At 36.2% G+C, this 19,171-nt stretch overlaps 1 protein-coding gene across 3 annotated transcripts in view; it reads right to left on the minus strand.

Annotated features, from left to right (window-relative positions):
* Nucleotides 1-19,171, minus strand: part of HECW2 (HECT, C2 and WW domain containing E3 ubiquitin protein ligase 2) — a 415,256-nt gene that overhangs the window by 58,042 nt on the left and 338,043 nt on the right. For all 3 annotated transcript variants that reach the window (XM_036857486.1, XM_036857485.1, XM_036857484.1), the window contains 2 exons: nt 11,582-11,665; nt 5,419-5,528 (listed from right to left, as the gene is read on the minus strand). In XM_036857486.1, coding sequence (XP_036713381.1) covers nt 5,419-5,528; nt 11,582-11,665 — 194 coding nt within the window. The remainder of the gene's footprint in view (nt 1-5,418; nt 5,529-11,581; nt 11,666-19,171) is intronic.

Genomic DNA, 19,171 nt, shown 5'->3' on the forward strand with positions numbered 1-19,171 from the left:
GGATTTCTTTTCTAGGTGATACTAGAAAAATCTTGGCATCAAACAGCTAAGAAGTCTGGGTCTTTTTTGATGCTGGGTGTGCCACCCAGAACCCAGAATGCTCTGATGACTTGCTCTTGGTCTGCAATGGAGGCGGATGAAGTTCAGCCTAATTCAGCATGGTTCCAGGCCTATGTACTGGGACAGCTCAGAAGAGAATTTCTTTTCTGTTCACTTTCTAAAACAAATCAACTCCATGACATTTTTAAAACAATAATTCCCTGTTAGTGAATGAGAACAAATTATCAAGCATTATAATAATTTCTGGAAAACTCTATCTTCTGGAACATAGATCAACAATGGAAATTAAGAAAAACAAACAAACAAACAAACAAACAAACAAAACCTCAAAAATAGCTGGCACAAAGCACAAGTAAGGAAGTCCTGGCATTTTTGCTTTATTCTCTAAGAGTAATAAAAGGCCCTCAGGTCATTGTTTTGACCTTGTTGATGCTTCCATTTACATACCATTTATTTATTTGATAATCTGATTTTTCAAATGTTGGCAAATTAAAAGCAATTTATTAAAAGGGGAAAGCTGGAGGGCATGCCAGTGACAGGCATCTTCTGAGAGTGTTAGGGGTGGGAAGCAAGGGAGAGTAACAGCAACAAAAAACACACAAATAAAAATACCTGTATATTGTGACAGAGATAGTATTTGGTTTTCCTTAAGTCTCTGGAATCATAACTCCCCCATCCCCACTTACCCAGAGAGCATCCTTCATTTGTACTGTTTGGTTCCTAGATCATCTCTGTGGGGCTTAGCAAAGAGAAGGAATAGAACACTTTTTCTAAAAACAAGTATAAAGCTGCTTCAGAGACTGCGGGTAAGGGGAGGGATGGAAGAGGGAGAAGGGAGGGTGGGAAGAAGTCAAAGAAGGAGGAAGGGAGAAGAGGGAGAGAGAGACACTGAGAAAGAGAAAGGGAGGGAGAGATGGAGGGGGAGAGAAAGTGAGGAGGAAAGGAAGGGGGAGGGGAGGGGAAGGAAGAGAGAATATTTGTGAAAAGAGCAGAAGAGATAAGCAGCAGCTGGGATACTAAGACTTCGGAGGAAAAGAGGGGAAAAGAATGTCCTTAAGGAGGTGCACTGTGTGTTGAGAGAAATAACTGCCCTTAAGGCAGGCTTCAGTAAAGACCCACATAGCTCTCCAGTGCTCTCTGGTCTGTTTTACTTCTCTTGAGTGTGATCTGGTGTTCTACTGGCTTCCAGAGTGTCCAGTTCTTGTCAAGTTATAACAGCTCTGTATGCTGATCCCCCCCGAACCATGAAATATCCTCAAGGCACTGTGTATAGGGAAGCAGGGAGAAGTATAATGTATTTATGAAAGAGTCTCAGCAAATGGTGGGTTAAACAAATTCTCAGATGTCTAATGTCACAGCTATGGTCACGTGGAAAATTCACATAAGTAAGCACATCTCCAACAATATTAGATAAATTAGGTGTTCTTGCATTTCAATTCCTAGAAATGTGCAGCTACAAAAAAGTCCTTAAATAAAATTCTGGGTCCTATATTTGGCATAATAAACCATATGGTAATTGGAAAGATCTTTTCCTTCTGGCATCGCTAAGGTTGGGACTGGCATTATAATGGTCCTAGAAAAACAAACCTTCACATTCCAAAATTTTGACAAATTTTAGGTGAGCACTCTAACAGCTGCAAAAAGCAGCGAGTCCAAGTTTCCAAAGCCCCTCTCTCTCCTGCACTTGAAAAGACATGTAAATGGGCTTGGAATGAGGAAAAATGTGGAAAGTTTAGCAGGTTCCTGGGTGTTCTGAAAGAAGATCATTAAAATTTACGATTGTCGTAATTTTTGCAATATTATCCTCATGCCACTAAAAGGGATGAAATTCTAGTCACAAGAAGGAGGATCAGATAACTTGAAAAAATCTCTTAGAAATGTTTTCGTAAGAACTTTAGGAGTACTGGTAGAAGAGGCTATTTTACTCAAAGAAACAGAAGATTCCTCCACAGGGTAAATGAGGCTAGTCCTGCCCTTGTTTCATGTGGAATTAGTTATAGTTACTTCCATTGATATTAGGCAGTACATCCCAATTTCAAGATCAAATAAAGTCCACTGAAATAGAGTAGGCCAAAAATATGGAGATGATTCTTCCTGAAAATTAAAACCACCACAAACACTGCTAGCAATTTGGATATATTTGGGTTAGACATGTCTTTGGAAAAAGTTTAACTCTCAATCTGCTTCCAGAATGCATTTATTACCACCATGGGTTACTTATGTACATTTGTGATGCTACTTGAAAAGAAGAAACTTAGTCACCATTTAGAATGTTCACAGAGCCTCAAAAGGGTCCAGCCCATCACCGAGAGTACATGCCTTTGCAGGGCTCAGAAGGGACAGAATCTGGTGATCTACCTTTTTCTCTAGGAGGAGGGGCCACAGAAAAGGTCTGGAAAAGAGAGCTTTGACTGGGCTGAGCAATACTCCACAGAGCTTCATTCCTTTAGCCACAAAGCCTGAGGTGAAGGGACAACCCATTTAAACCCCCTCGTAGGTTCTAGCTAAGATTAAGGCCAGTCAGAATGATTAAATATCTAGGCAGCCAGTTCTGCAAATATGAAATAGCTTCATATGTATCAGTTATTAGTGGTTCAAATACTGACAAATTAGACTTCTCAGATTTCCAGAACGAGAGAAAAAGGGATAAACTAACATTTATTGGATGCTTGACATGTTTTAGGTACCAGGTGAGGCATTCTCCTCCAAATAACCATGGGAGGTGATTACTATCATTCCCATTTTAAGGAGAAAGAAATTCAAATTCAGGAAAGGAAGTAAACTGCCCAAAGTCACACACAGTTGGTAAATGACCGAGGCCAGCTGTGAATTCCATTAATTTTTCCCCTGCACCTTTACACTTACCCGTAGAGCCATATACTTATTTTCTTTTCATCCTGTATCATCAAAATAAGTGTCCCTACTTTGTTCCAGAGCTGACCTGTGCTTTTGCCTCCAGTGTCCTGCCTTCCCACGGGCCTGTGCTGTGCTGACCACTGCTTCTTCGCCCCATTCAACAAACCACTTTCCTTCCACCCACACTATCTGACCTCCGCACACACATGCTCAACTTCCCCATCCTAAAACCCCTTCCTTAATTCCTCTTCTAAGTACTGCCTTATTTTGCTTCTCTTCCATATTTCATGGAGAGAATATTTTTCATGCCTGTTTTCTACTTTACATTTTCTAGCATCCTGTAACTGGTAACATTCCAGTTCATGACCTATTAATTCATAGAAACTGCTTTGGCAAAGGCCACATATAACTTCATGATTTTCAAATCTAATGGCCTCTTCTCAGGCCTCATCCTTCTTGACTCCTTTGAACACCTGGCCCTGTTGGCCACTCCTTCCTTCTTGAAACATGGCTTCCCCGAAAAGACTTTCCTAGTTCTCTTCCAAAATCCACTGGCTCTCTCACTTTCACTTGCACCCTCAGCCCCTCCCTTAAATATTGGGGCTACTCAGGTCACCATCCCCTATTTTCTCTTCTTTTCACTGACCTGTCCTCCCTACTTCCTCTATCTACCCAATGGGCTTCAACTGCCGCCAGCACACCTGTATTCCTAGCTGCTAACCTCCCCTGAGCTCCAAGACTCTGTTTCCAGTTGTCTCTGGGTTTCCATCTCCAGTTGGATGGCCCAAAGATTCTTCAACAAAACATGTCTCAAACCAGCCTCCTTTCACCTCTCCTCTCCAGTCTAACCTTTTTCCTTTCTTGGTAAATGGTGTTACCATCTGTCTTAGCAGTCTATGAGTTGAGAACCTTAGAATTTGCCTTGACTCTTCCCTACTTGGACTTAAAGTTCTAGAATCTCTACATCCAACATAGCCTTTGAATTAACGCCCTTTTCTCTATCACCGTTAGTCCAGCCCTTATCATGTCACCTGGGTTAATGCAACAGCCTCCCAGATGGTTTCTCTAACTTTAGTCTCTCGTTTTCTAATACATCCTCCACATGGCCACCAAACTGAACTTTATAAAACAGGATATTCCTGTTTATAAATTTTCAGTGGCTCCACATGGAGTACAAAGTAATGCTTCAGTGGCCAACCAACTCTAGCCTATCTTTCCAACCTGAGCTTTGAGAACTTGCCTTTACTTGTATCTATTAATTTGTCCTAAACTACTTTCATGCTTCTGTGGCTTAGCTCATGCTACTCCTTAGAATGTCCTCGTTCCTTTGGTCCACCTGGTAAAATCCTATTCATCATTCTTCAAGGCTTCCCTTTATACCTGTTGTCTTCACCTTTCCCCAAACACCCCACCCCCATCTTGAATGAAGAATTGTTCCCACATCTGTGTTCCCATACATTTCTTCATTATAGGACTAAACACAGAGCTTTTGGAGTCACTTGTTGACTTACTGCCCCACCGTGAATTTTCAAAGGCAGAGACTGTATTATTCATCTTTATAGAACCAGGGTCTAATTCAGGGCTTGGATCATAGCTGGATGCTCAATAAATCTCTGTTAAATGAACAAATTAATAGACCTTTTTCTGTTTGCGGTATTCAGTTAGGCTGTAGCTTCACTATGATACCAATATATGAAAACAGGTGTTATATATCAGAGAACATAGAGCAGCTTTTAGTGACACATACGGAGTTTGGATTTCTATTAAAATAGTTTTAAATTCTGATAACTGCTACAGTGTGAACAATATATGGCTTATAATAAGGATAAATAGAGCTGATGTTCTGTCAACATCATGACTACCTTCCTTAAAAAGAAACTCATTTGCTAAGCTGCATTATCTACTATTTATTCATTCATCCATTCATTCCTCCATTCACACCATACACCTTTCAAAAAGAATTTAAACTTAAAATTTTTAGTTAATTTCATCTATCAGCATGTTCTACCTGCTCACGTACCTCTGGTCTTCCTATCTAATGCAATTAGTAACTACTGAAGGGAAAAAAATTATCCAAGACCATTAAACTGATTAATTCTAATTCTATAATATTTCTTGAAAATAGAGATTTCTCTTTATTATTCTTTGAATCAATCTCCTAACTAGAACTTTTTAAATCCAAAAAGCTAACATAGTATTTTGTGCCCTAATATTTTCCAAGATATATTAAGCACTACATAACATAATGAAAAGTAAATTCTACATCTGAGTATTTCATACTGCTAACATTTATATCCTATTTTGGAATGTCATTATTTTCCTGTCAAAATAAATCCCCATGGAAACAAGCCAGTTTTAAGAGACAGGAAGTACCACAGAATATGTACCTGTGCTAACAGTACAGATGTACCCAAAGTGTTCCCTTACTGTCCTTTATGAGGACAGAACATGTGACTTCAGGGCTCACTCCTCAGAGAAATGGCAGGCAGCTGGTGGACTCACCTGGCGAGTTCTGGGGAGAGGACACAGGAGAGCCACGTGGGGACTGACAGTAGCTGGGATGGAGTAAGGCATGTGGAGGCACATATGACATTATCTCTTCTTCAAATAAACTGGGGAAAGACAAGAAATAAAATGCATACTTCAGCCAAAGAGGTGGGTAAATGCCTTGTTTCCGCAATGAGTAAGTCAATCTCTTGCTCCGACCAATTCCATCTGAGGTCCAGTGCACGTCCCAAAGAAAGCACCTGTCCCCTTTCTCCTGCAGGTAATTCGTGGGACAAAAACAGTTGGCTCTTGCATCTTTTGTGAAACCTGTAGTTATTTGCCTGTTTTCCTACCAACTTTGGACAGCATGATTTCTATTTTGTTACTTTAAATGAGTTTGAGTTTGCACGTTTCATCTGAAAATAGCCTGGGTTTTTATGTCTAGGAATAAGAGCCAAACACAAGAGACAATGTTTATTGAAGACCCATAGTAAATACACAAAGTATGTTCATACCTTCATTCCAAGACACATACAACATGGTCTCAGCCTTCAAAGAGCTCGGGATTTCATTGGAGAATTAAAAGCAAAATAAAACAAAACACCTCTTAAATAATTACAACTGCTAAATAATAAGCTTCCTCATTTAGTCTGGCTTTATAATGTTTTTCAAATGTGAGGATTTTGATGTTATTCAACCTACTGTCTTCTTTCTCCTCCATACTGAAATTTCTGTTTCTAATACTCTCCTAAAAGATAGTAACCAGGGATCTGAGATCTTGGAATCCTAGACTTTTCATTAACTGTTATGATAAAGAAATGTACTACTGATTATCAAATATACAAACACTTGACAAAATAGAATCAACAACATAAGTAAGAGTACTTGTGTTTTTAAATTAAGAGTAGAAGTAGCTTTCCCTCAAACTTGGTCACATCTAGAAACCTGCTACTTGTTTTCAAAAAACATTGAGAAAAAGTGGCAACAGTTTAGTCTTGCGGAGATTTAAGGAAAGAACTCCTAAGAGTTATAGCACTGGCTTTCCACTGAGGCTATTTTGCCCTTCCTCACACTCTGTGGGGACATCACACAATGTCTGAGGACGTTTTTGGTTGTCGTAACTGGGAGAAGGGGTGCTTTTGGCATCTAATGGGTAGAGGCCAGGATGCTGATAAACATCTTACAAGGCACAGAATAGCTCCCTGCAACAAAGACACAGCCAGCCCAAAATGTGAATACTTTTAAGGCTGAGGGACCCTGGGTTACAGCAATGCAATAACAACTTGATAATTCTTTCTCTGGTTCTTCATTCACCTGCACACGTCTGCTAAACCACTATAAACCACTATCACAAAAACATTTTTAGACACCATAGTTTTTTAAGCCATCTTCCCACTCTTAAACTATAAAAGTCAAAAGATTTAGAAACAGAAGCAATAAGTAATTGTATTTGTAATACCAAATTAAGCCCTGAAACAGTCAATTCTCTTTCTCAATAAATCAATAACCATTGGAATAATGTGAATTTTAAGTTGATTGCTAAGGAAAAATGCCATATAAACAGTTGATACCATAAAGGTCTAGAAATTCATAGCTAAATTAATTGAAAAGTAGGAATTAGCACCCTCTCCTCAAACATCTATACATGTGTCCTTTGCTCTATGACACTTACTTCCTTTAAATACAACCAATATGCAGAAATCGTTCTTACCAAGAGAGAAATTTTTTTACTTGAAATATTTAATATAGGAGAGATAGCGAATAACATAAAAACACTCAATACATATCATCCAGGATTAGTACATGTTAACCCTATTACTTTTGCTTCAAACACACATGCATACTTAGGGATGTGTATATATCTATACATAGATGTATCTATATATCTGTGTGTATGCATGTTATGTATATGAAGTCCCTTTTGAGTGCCTCTATCATGACTTTAACATATCCTTCCATAGTCTGATATTTTGCAACATACGTACAGACGAACAACATACAGTTTTGCCTTATGCGCTAAAAATTTTTTTAAATACTTTATAAGTATATTGAATTCTTGAACTTTTTTTATTCAACAATATATTTCTGGTATCTGTCTGTGTTGATATATAAGGGTCTAGTTTACTACTTTTACCTGCTATGTAGCATTCCATTCTATTAATGTACTAGTTTATTTATCCATACCTTTCTTGACAAATATTGACTTTTTTCCCAACTCTGTGCTTTTTATCAATAATGGTGCAATGAATATCCTGTATGTATCACCTTGTATACATGTAATACAGTTTCTTTTTTTTTTTTTTTTATTCACACACACACACACTGTATGTAATACAGTTTCTTAGTGTAAATATGGTATATATCTAAAAGCAGAGTTGCTCAGTCATAGTGTATATATCTTTTTTTTTTAATAGATCTTTATTGGAGTATAATTGTTTCACAATACTGTTAGTTTCTTTTGTACAACAAAGTGAATCAGTCATATGCATACATATATCCCCATATCCCCTCCCTCTTGAGCCTCCCTCCCACCCTCCTAATCCCACGTCTCTATGTCATCGCAAAGCACTGAGCTGATCTCCCTGTGCTATGCTGCTGCTTCCCAGTAGTTAACTATTTTACATTCGGTAGATGTTGATGCTATTCTCACTTCGCCCCAGCTTCCCCCTCCCTTACCGTGTCCTCAAGTCCATTCTCTATGTCTACATCTTTATTCCTGCCCTGCCACTAGGTTCATCAGTACCTTTTTTTTTTTTTTAGATTCCATATATATATGTTAGCATACGGTATTTGTTTTTCTCCTTCTGACTTATTTCACTCTGTATGACAGACTCTATGTCCATCCACCTCACTGCAAATAACTCAGTTTCGTTTCCTTTTATGGCTGAGTAATATTCCATTGTATATATGTGCCATACCTTCTTTATCCATTCATCTGTCAATGGACACTTAGGTTGCTTCCATGTCCTGGCTATTGTAAACAGTGTTGCAATGAACACTGTGGTACATGTCTCTTTTTGAATTATGGTGTTCTCAGGGTATATGCCAGTAGTGGGATTGCTGGGTCATATGTTAGCTCTATTTTTAGTTTTTTAAGGAACCTCCATACTGTTCTCCATAGTGGCTGTATCAATTTACATTCCCACCAACAGTGCAGGAGGGTTCCTTTTTCACCACACCCTCTCCAGCATTTACTGTTTCTAGATTTTTTTATAATGGGCATTCTGACTGGTGTGAGGTGATAGCTCATTGTAGTTCTGATTTGTATTTCTCTAACAATTAGTGATGTTGAGCATCTTTTCATATGCCTCTTGGCCATCTGTATGTCTTCTTTGGTGAAATGTCTATTTAGATCTTCTGCCCAATTTTTAATTGAATTGTTTGTTTTTCTGATATTGAGCTCCATGATAGCTAAAAGCAGCGTTGCTCACTCATAGTGTATATGTCTTTTTAACTGTACAAGATATTGTCAAATTGTCCTCCAAAGAGGTTGTAGAAATTGCAATCCACCGAGTCCAGAAAATATGGAGTTCCTACTTCTCACTTGGTATTACCAGCTTTTTTGATTTTTTCAAATTTAATAGTATGAAATAGTATCTCAATATTTGAAATTGCATTTTATGATTACTAGCATCTGTCCATGAGTTTATTGGCTATTCATGTTTCAATTCCTTTGAAATGCCTTTTTATATTCTTTATCCATTTTTCTTTTGGGTTATTTTCTTTCAAATTGATTTAAAGGCATGCTTTATGTATTCATGATATCTTTGTTTTATGTGTTGTGAATATATTCTTCTAGTTTGTTGCCTTTTTTATGCCTTTATATGTGGTGTCTTTCATTACATAAAATTAAGAATCCTAATGTAGCCAAATTTATCAATCATTTCCTATATAAGCTCTGTTAAAGGCACACTTCTTACATTAGTTGAGTTAGTGACAGAATACATGAAATAGAATAACCAATAACAAATACAACAAAGTTATTTTAAAATTCTTGAGTTTTGTAATAGCTGTATTGGAAAATAACCTTACATGGGTTTATTTTAAAATGAATAATTTCCTAGAGCTATATCATTTCTACATTGCAGCTTGCTGATATTCAAGTCCATTTGTACCAGGAGTGACTTTCCTTTTTAAGAAATAGACAATGTATATAAGTAAAAATTAAATAAGATACAAGGATATAATGTACAGCACAGGAAATATAGTCAATATTTTTATAATAACTTTAAGTGGACTATAATCTATAAAAACATTGAATCATTATGTTGTACACCTAAAATAAATATAGCATTGTAAATCAATTATACTTTAATAAAAATATTTTTATTAAAATGTAATTCACATACTACAAAATTCACCCAAGAAAATAAATATTTTTAAATAGAAAAAAGAAAGAAAGAGAAGTATAAAAACAGAAACAGAGACTCCATCTACATATCCAGCAAGTCCACTGCCTGAGTTTATAGTTACTGATTCAAATGACTCAAACTCCAAAGTAAAATAAAAAATAAAGAGCTGAGAATATCCCAAAATGTTTCAATAATCATTAAATATTATTTATTAAGCATGCACATGTAATATATTGTGTCACAGCGTACAACTATTTGCTCATCCAAATGAAGTAAAAGTCTAGAATTAAATAACATCATTTGTCATTTGTATGTAATAATTATAAAGCTACTATATGTAAGTATTTTTCTCACACTTCTCCAAAGGCTCAACTTCAGAAAACATGCTTATTTTCCCAAAAGGGCAAAAATGTAGCCTTGCTCTTTATATATAAATCAGTTTTCAAATATTTTATAATTCAACCACATAACATGTAGAAATTCATGCCAACTGTGGTGTTTAACACTGTACAAATATTATAAACTATATTTTAACTCAAAATATTTAGGACTATACCATCTAAATATTATTTAACTAAGGACAGGTGAACAATAATCATGATTTCTGTTTTGCAATCATTTTCGTTTTTACTAACTCCAAAAGTAGAATTCTTTAAATAAAAAAACACAGACTTCTAGAATGAACCAAAAGAGTCCTATCCCAGCCAGAATTCTGTAATAAATGTTACTACTTTATCAACAACCAAACTATGGTAGAAACATCATACTCCATATTAATTGCCCAAGAGTCTTCATGAGTATCTAGCATGCTACATCCTGCTTTCAGAACTGCCAGAACACCACAAGTTGAGGGTCACCACCTGGGCTGAGAAGTGACGCCCAACCACCAATACAACTTGTTCAGGATAAAATGAAGTGAAATATCTATGGAAAGTGATTATATCCCTTTGAATTATGCTCCAACCACAGAGTAAAAGAAAATAACTTTTTGGCTTTAGTTTTACAAATATGGCAACTATCGAGCACGCAGTAGAAATGGTTAGAGTTAAGATTATCATGAATGATATGAATGAGACTATTAACACTTTGAGATAAATAAAACATTGCTGATATGGCCAAGCATGACTTCCCTTTAAGCCTATGGAGGTTATAGTAGTAGGTGCCCCAGTCACTAGGTACAGCAAAGCATTATTTTACTCTGATCTCCTACATTGGAGAGATAATATCAAAAATGAAAAAGTCTCTTGAAAACTTGCCATTCTAAGCTACTCTAAAGTTTAAAACTAAAGCTCACCTAACCATCAGAAAAGAAAATATAATTGGTCAGTATTAGGAAGGTCTATAAAGTTGGCCGTGAGTACCAGTGACCAAATTTCAACTTTCTTATCTGATTTCCCATCTTAAATTCTCAAAACCATAAAGTAAATAGATAACGTCAAATCAGCAAACAGGGACAAAACAGCTTTTGAGAAAAAAATTGGGGATGAAAATATAAGTACAACCTCTCTTCTACTCTGATGAGGCAAGCCAGGTATAACCTCCTGCTCCATTCTGTGATGGGACATTCTACTCTTCGGCCTCTACAGACTTTCCGTTCTCCAATACCACCTCCTTTGCCAGCAGGGTGAGAACAAAATCAAACTGATTCCAGTGATAAGAAATGAAATCTGAAATGAATTATCACTAAATCAGCATCTTATACCTTCAACATGAGTATTCCACGAGTCTTTAAGAATATAGGTTGCCAATATTGGCACGTTATTTTCTAAAATGCTCCACGATGTCTGACGATAGGAGACTTCCCACTTCAAGAAGCGGTTACGTACCTCAGCAACATAACAAGGTCGGCATCACTTGAAAGACGCACCAATCCTGGGGTCCCTTCAGTTCGGATAAATTGGATCTTCTCCCTATTCAAGCAAAGAAACAGCTCAAATATGTGTAGTAGACTTTTGGGACATAACTCAGTACTTTAGGCACCATTTTTTTTTAAACAATGGTCACAACATTTTTGGGGGGACTATTATATGGCAGCTACTGTGCCCTAGGAATACACATCCAAGAAAAACGTGGTCCTTGCCTTCAAGGAGGACCTCGCAAGCATGAACATCACCCAGTTCTAACAATGCCAAAAAAATTATTTTATTGCTTTCACCTTTTGCTGCCTAAATACTACTGTGGGTAGCAGCACCATCCAACCAATAAAACTCAGTTTCTGCTTTGAGTTAAAGCCTTGTTGTGGGCTTGAATCTAAGCAACAGTCTGGACCATTCAGGCTGATTCTCTCTTATTCCAAAAAGGGAGTGTGTAGGGATATTCATTTATTTTCCTCAGGATATACCTCTACATTATGTGTAATGAGTATATTCCTACTTGGAAGCAGGTAGTATCTATAAATTATATATTCAATATAAAAGCATATGGCCCTCTCAAATAACTGAAACCTAAACCATTTTCAGTTACTACAGTTGGTGAAATAGATTGTGCGTATACTTGTGCAAATGTACATATACATACACACACCAAACACAACGATGTGAGTTATCTGGACCATTATTTTATTATAGTTATATGTGATAACACCAGTTTTTGTTTGTTTGATAAGTCATTGTTTTGCTAGTTTCAATTCTTTGTATGAATATAAATTCAGTAAAAATTTTTCCTGGTTGCTTCCCCTCATTTACATCATGCCATTTCAAAGCACACCATATCAATTTTGATAAGATGAGGACAAAAAATAAGAACATAAACTATGGTACTGAAAGCATTACATTTGATAGGAACATAGGGGCCAACACAAGTATACAATTTTACTCTAAGTGCTAATGACAATATATTCTGATTCCTGTATACTATGAAACAAAATATCAATCTCTGATGTAAGTATTTAGATTTAGTTCTTTTCCATAGAGCATCTTGTTTTCCTATTTGATATTTACACAAAGCTGTAATGAATTTTATATTCCCAAATTTCAAATTCTAATTCAATTGCATGCAGGCTTGAAAGTAATGAGGTGAAAGGCAAGGTTTAATTGTTGAGATGAAAAATTCCCTAATGTACAGAAAAGTCAACTGATATGCTCTTAGCCACAAAGCTTACTGGAAATGATAAACAGAGTTTAGTCCTAGGCTTCTTCTGCCTAGATCCATTTTACATAACCTGTTAGCATACGATGCACCTAATATTTGATATTATCAACTTTTCTTTTTGGTCCTTTATTGCCAGTAGCAATATTATATGTTTTATATAATTTTTATATGATCTAATTTTATAATATGAAATTTTATATTATAGCTATATAATATATTATATAGTAGCTAGCTACTGGCAATATAGATACAGATACAGATATAGCTATACATATAGATGAATGGCAGACATATATATAAAGAAACTATTCAGAAGAGAAAGTCCAGCCTCTCCTCTCTGCTTAAGGTTATTTCAGTCTGAAGTCTCAAATCAAGCAGAACATTTTTCCTCGAGTGTTACAATCATATGTCTGAAGCACATGACGGAAACCAAGGCCCATTATCTGGTAAATGGTTTTTTTGATAAGAGACGTAAAAGTTAGTTTAAAGAAAGCTAAATTAGAGAAAAGTTATCTTGGAGAAAAAAATGAACTTGACCAAAGAAGTACTCTTATAAGGGTCAGTAACAATATGCTTTGGGGGCTTCCCTGGTGGCGCAGTGGTTGAGAATCTGCCTGCCAATGCAGGGGACACGGGTTCGAGCCCTGGTCTGGGAGGATCCCACATGCCGCGGAGCAACTAGGCCCGTGAGCCACAACTACTGAGCCTGCGCGTCTGGAGCTTGTGCTCCGCAACAAGAGAGACCGCGATAGTGAGAGGCCCGCGCACCGCGATGAAGAGTGGCCCCCGCTTGCCGCAACTAGAGAAAGCCCTCGCACAGAAACGAAGACCCAACACAGCCATAAATAAATAAATAAACAATAAAAATAAAGGAATTCCTTAAAAAGAAAACCAAAAAACAATATGCTTTGATCTTGAAGAATCAAAAGCTGTCTCCAATAAATACACAGTTTATCTCCTTAGTCTATCACCACAACGAACGAGGCAAACCGAACACAACGAGAAAAGAAACGGGCTGAGCACTGTCCTCCACTCCTTTAACTGGAACCACACAGAAGGGGTTGAGCGATCAAAGAGATAGCATGCTCCAGACTATGGCTTGTATGTATCCTGTGATAGCCTGTGAATAAGGAACAGATCATAGCTTCCTGAGTCAGAAGGATGACAGGGTGAGGGAAGGAAAGGGAAAGACACCAGAGTAAACATGCCAATTGGGAAACTTTTCATCATTTTCCAGATATTACCTAATGAGGCAGTGAAGGCAACTGGTCTGATTCTTTGGGCCAGAACATACCAGAGGCAGGCTGAGACTAGTTCTCTATGGGCCCAGCTAATTTATCACAATGGCAAGTAATGGGTCACGTGCTTCTGGAACAAGACACTGGAGCATATTATCTGATGTACATCACACCACTAAGGACTATTATATTAATATGCCTTCATTCAGCAAACATTTTCTGAGTGCCTACTGTGTGCTGGGCATGGTACCACATACTGGGAATCCAACTGGGTGTAAGACACAGCCCCTTTCTCAAAGAGTTCATGGTGCAGTGGAAGAGAGACAGTCCATGGGCAATTCCAGTATGACACGAAAATATTTAAATTATTCCATTCACTTAACTGAGCTCTGTTTAGGCCTTATACCCACTCTTCTTCTAATAAGTCCTTCATAAAGTTATTTCACGTAGAAACAAAGAAGGCATTGGTTTATTGACTGTCAAGAAGGCAGATCAAGGCTGAGGAAGAAAAATAAGTCAGTAGCTATCCTCAGAAATGTCACCAATCTTTCCTGAAGGGGAAAAAACGGGAACCACTCCTCGGTTATCAGGTCCTTGCCCAATATTCTACAGGCCGGTATTTCTTAAACTGGCATCATTGCCTACTAGAAATCTACAGACATAATCTTGAGTTCTGGGAGAATTTTAAAATGCTGTGTTTTTACTTTGATGATCAAAACTGCTAACATGAGGTAAGCTATTTTGGACAATCTAGACGACATTCATGACTCAACATTACTAAGTGACTTCACCTCCCATGTTTGCATTTACAAAACACTTGTTGCCAAGTGATCAGAGGCGAACGTTCAGGGTGTTGATGAGCAGGGCCTTGATATTAAATATGGTAACAGTCCCTGTCTGCTACTCACATGCAATTCTTTCACCATTTAAAAAGACAAAACTTTTCTTTGGAAGTATTAATTTGCAAATTAAATGATCATGATGAAGTGAGACAAGGTAATGTATGTATAAATTGCCATAGGTTAAAGAGAAAACAAAATAAATGGACTTAAGAAGTGAATTATGCATTTACGCTAAATAAAGCAAAAAAGATGTTATGGTTTATTCTAAGAACAAAAGTTTTAATATAGTTTAGAAGTAGAAAAGTGGCGGTAGAATCATCACAGGGTACGTTTAATGATATATTTTTCTTCAGTATTGTACTTGGGGGTGCACCATTAAATGAACTGGCTCTTCACATAGATAAAAATAAGCTATTTGTTAAGAAAGAAAATTGATGACCACAATAATGCCACAGATGCATGATATACCCTTAGATGCAAAATCAAAAGAATCAAGTCATAACACAAGTGAAACCAAAAGCACAAATGTATCTTTCCACTGACACTGGTCTCAACATTGGTGATCTGGCTTCTGAGAAACAAAACCTTCTCACGATATCATTAATTCAAATGTTATTTTTTTAGTTTTTACTTAATTTATATTTCTTCTGGTTTTATAGCTTATAAAAGCTGTAAGGATAAGAAGTTTATGCATATTTTATATTTGTACACATTTAAGTTTCATTAAAATAAAAGTGGTTAAAATCACCATTGTAGATCTGCAATGCTTCTTTTCCTTTTAGGATGGAAAATAACAGATTTGGCTCCTAAAAAATTTCCATGAGTCCACCCAGTGTCTGAAATAAACATAACAAGTTTGAGAAATGTTGTTGATGATTCATATGACTCTGATTAGAGGGACATTTGAAAGTTACATTAATATATTTATTCAAGTTTATTTTATAAATTTATAGAGTTAGAAGGAATCCGTGGCAGTCCTCTAATTTTTCTTTACTGCCATCACCGTAATGAAGAAATTCTATTCAATTTTAGTGGTTTATAATGAGAATTAAGATTATATTCAAACAACATTTTATCATTTGACCGTCTCTGCATGGGCATGTTTCTCACTGTGCCCTTTACAGCACATTCCAGCATTTCCTCCACCGCACTTTCTCACACGGTCACTCAGTTATAACTTCAGTTCCTTTTGAATTGTGAGATTCTGGAGGGCAAAAGCCCTTCCCCCTTTATCTTTGTGCCTCCAAGTACCTAGCTCTATGCTGTGCACACAAGAAGTGCTCAGTAAAATCAAACCAGGCACATGATCAGTTAACACCAAAACAGATTTGGCTCCTAACAAATTTCCCTGTGTCCAACTCAGTATTTGGAATAAACTTATATTTACAGCATTTTTTGTTGTGGTGGAGTAAAGAGAATCAGAAAGCTAACATTAGATTATTTACTAAAACAGAACCCACTGTAGGAAGCGCAAAGACAGGTAAAGGCAACCTCTTAATAAGAAAACACAGCTGTTATAACTAAGAGATTTATACAGATGCTAGACTGTACACATAGTGACAACCTCAGGAAAACGTTGCTGGCTATTGCTGTCTCTCAGATGCCCGTGGCCTTCAGACCTTGGTAACCACTTCCTCCAATGCATAGAATCACCCCAGAAGATCAACTCAAGCAGAAGATCATCTGAGGATAAGGAACATAGTCTCAAGACCGGAATTCCCACAGAAAATACCCTCATTGAAACCAACCAACATTTTGGTGAAATTAAAGTAGGGCACGTGATCAAAAACAATCAGAAGCAGCAATGCCTCTAAACCACAACACTCACTGGATTGTAGACTCTGCACACACATGGTTCCTGTAGATACAGTTTAGTAAACCTTCAAAAATATATATGTTGTTAAAAACTGCCTTAGGGCAATTTTAGAGAAATCCCCATGACTTCTCTGATGGTGTAACGCCAAGAAAGGAAAATTAGTAATGATCATTCATATTTCTGACTACAGTCACAGGGCATGGTCTGACTTGAAGGGTAAGAGCCAGGCAGTAGAAAGGTCAACGTTTCTTTCTACTTCTCATTACACAGGTTAGGTTTGGAGATACAGGTCCATTATTATCTCGTGATTCTTATGGACGCATAGAAGTGACATCAATTAGCCATATATGTAGAGGCAATATTTGTTGTAAATGGATATAAATCAACTCTGCACTAAGAATTCAGAGAGTTACTTAACTCTCTCTCTGCTCGTTTCCTCATCTTGAAGTAAGTATAGTTATACTATCTGCCTCATAGGTTGGTGGACAGGATTTAATGAACAAATGCAAATAAAATGTTTAGCACAGAACTATTATATAGTAGCACTCAACCATTTTAAGATATTGAGTATATTATAAGATATGCCTCATAATTATTTATTACTTTTTCAGTAGACAGAATCATCTATTGAAAATAGAGCAAAATAAGATGTCTAGTCATATACTCCTTTTTTTGTTTCTGTTGTTGGCAAGTTATTTTAACCATGCTATTTACCTTGGTTAATTCCACAAATATCTATTGAGTACTTCTATGACATGTAGTAGATAAGACCCTGACCTCTCCATAAAACTGAAATAATGCTGTGAGTACCAAAGAGATAATACATATGAAGGGTTTACAGTTCTCATAATTCAGTGGATAATGGGAAACATTATTCTCAGTAAAGCAAAATTCTATGTAAAGCAAAACCATTTTGGACTCTAAAAAAGGAATTTAGTTATTATACAAAAAAACATGTGGTTATAAGACACCTTACCTAAGGCATTCTAACAGCTTGCACTGTAAGCCCATCATTATTCTGAAGAATTAGTATCTAGGGTATACTAGAATGCATAACTGGTGGTTTATATTTTCTTATGAACTATAATAATTTATTATGTATTTGATAACAAGTGTTTTAACTGAAAATATATTCAGGAATTGAAACTATGTTATATATGAATATATTTTATTTTAAAATCAATATATATATAAAAAACAAAAAACCCCAATTGGTTATAATATAAGACATTAGAACGGACAAGTCAGTTAAACAGCGTGTAAAGGGATAGACAAGGATAAGGCAGTATTTTTTCAACAGTGATATAAAATGTCAAGGTAAGGGAAAAAAGAACTTCAGGCACCAATTTTTGGAAAATAGTACTACAAAAACTAGTAGTTTTCTAGATTTGGCAGTTATTATTTAGAAAACTAAAAACAAAAAGTCCACCCACAACAGAAACAAAAACATAAAATACTTTGGGAAAACCTAGACAAGAAACATTCAGTTCCTAAATAAATAAATAAGAAAATTTTATTGTAGGAAATGAAGGGGTTGAACACATGAAAAAAACTGTAGTTGTAGAATAAAAAATGGAAAACTAAATATTCTAATCGTACCCAAAGTAACTTAAAAAAAAATCCCCATCAAAATCCCAATGTAATTTAAAAAGTTGAGAACAGTATTTAAAATTTCATCTCAATACTCAAAATAATGCTATGTGCTAGAGAATTTTAGCCAAGTTTTCAAAATAAATAATTGTTATGCTATCATTTCCTGAGATCTAAAATAACATACTGGGATATACAAAGATATATAAATTGTTGTATTAAAAAGACGGATTCTTTATATATGTGATTTTGTGTACTGGAAATGTAGTTACTTGCCCTTTGGGATAAATAGTTTTAGGTGCTATCATTAAGTCCCAAATATATTGCTATGAAATTGATTTATTTACCAAATATTTCTCAAACACCCACTTTATTCAATGTAAGATGTGAGGTCCCATGAGGATTAAAAAAGATGAGTAAGTTACATACCTTGACTTCATGTAGCTTGTACTTGACTTGGAATAAAGTGTGTAAGAAAACATATGGTAGAAAAATACGAGATTTTTTAAACATTTTAAGCACAGATGGTAATATTATGCCATTTCTACTGTAAGCTATAAAATTCAGACACATAAGATACCTGATTTTTGGTATAATGGCACCCTGATGGGTCTGCAAGAATGTTTTCTGTAAAATGTACCCTCAAGGAACAGAGAGTAATGACTTATTCAATGGGACGTACCCATTTGTATGTAGGACAATGTGCATGAAATAAGGAGATTTTAACTTTAGCCAAGTAAATTTTTCTGAAGACAGTTTCCATAACTATTTAAACCCACTGCGAAAGACCAAAAAGAAAAAAAAAAAAACATTATTAACATAGAGGGGATGTGTATTTTG

This window comes from Balaenoptera musculus, chromosome 7, assembly GCF_009873245.2.
Source record: "Balaenoptera musculus isolate JJ_BM4_2016_0621 chromosome 7, mBalMus1.pri.v3, whole genome shotgun sequence".
NCBI classification, from domain to species: Eukaryota; Metazoa; Chordata; class Mammalia; order Artiodactyla; family Balaenopteridae; genus Balaenoptera; species Balaenoptera musculus.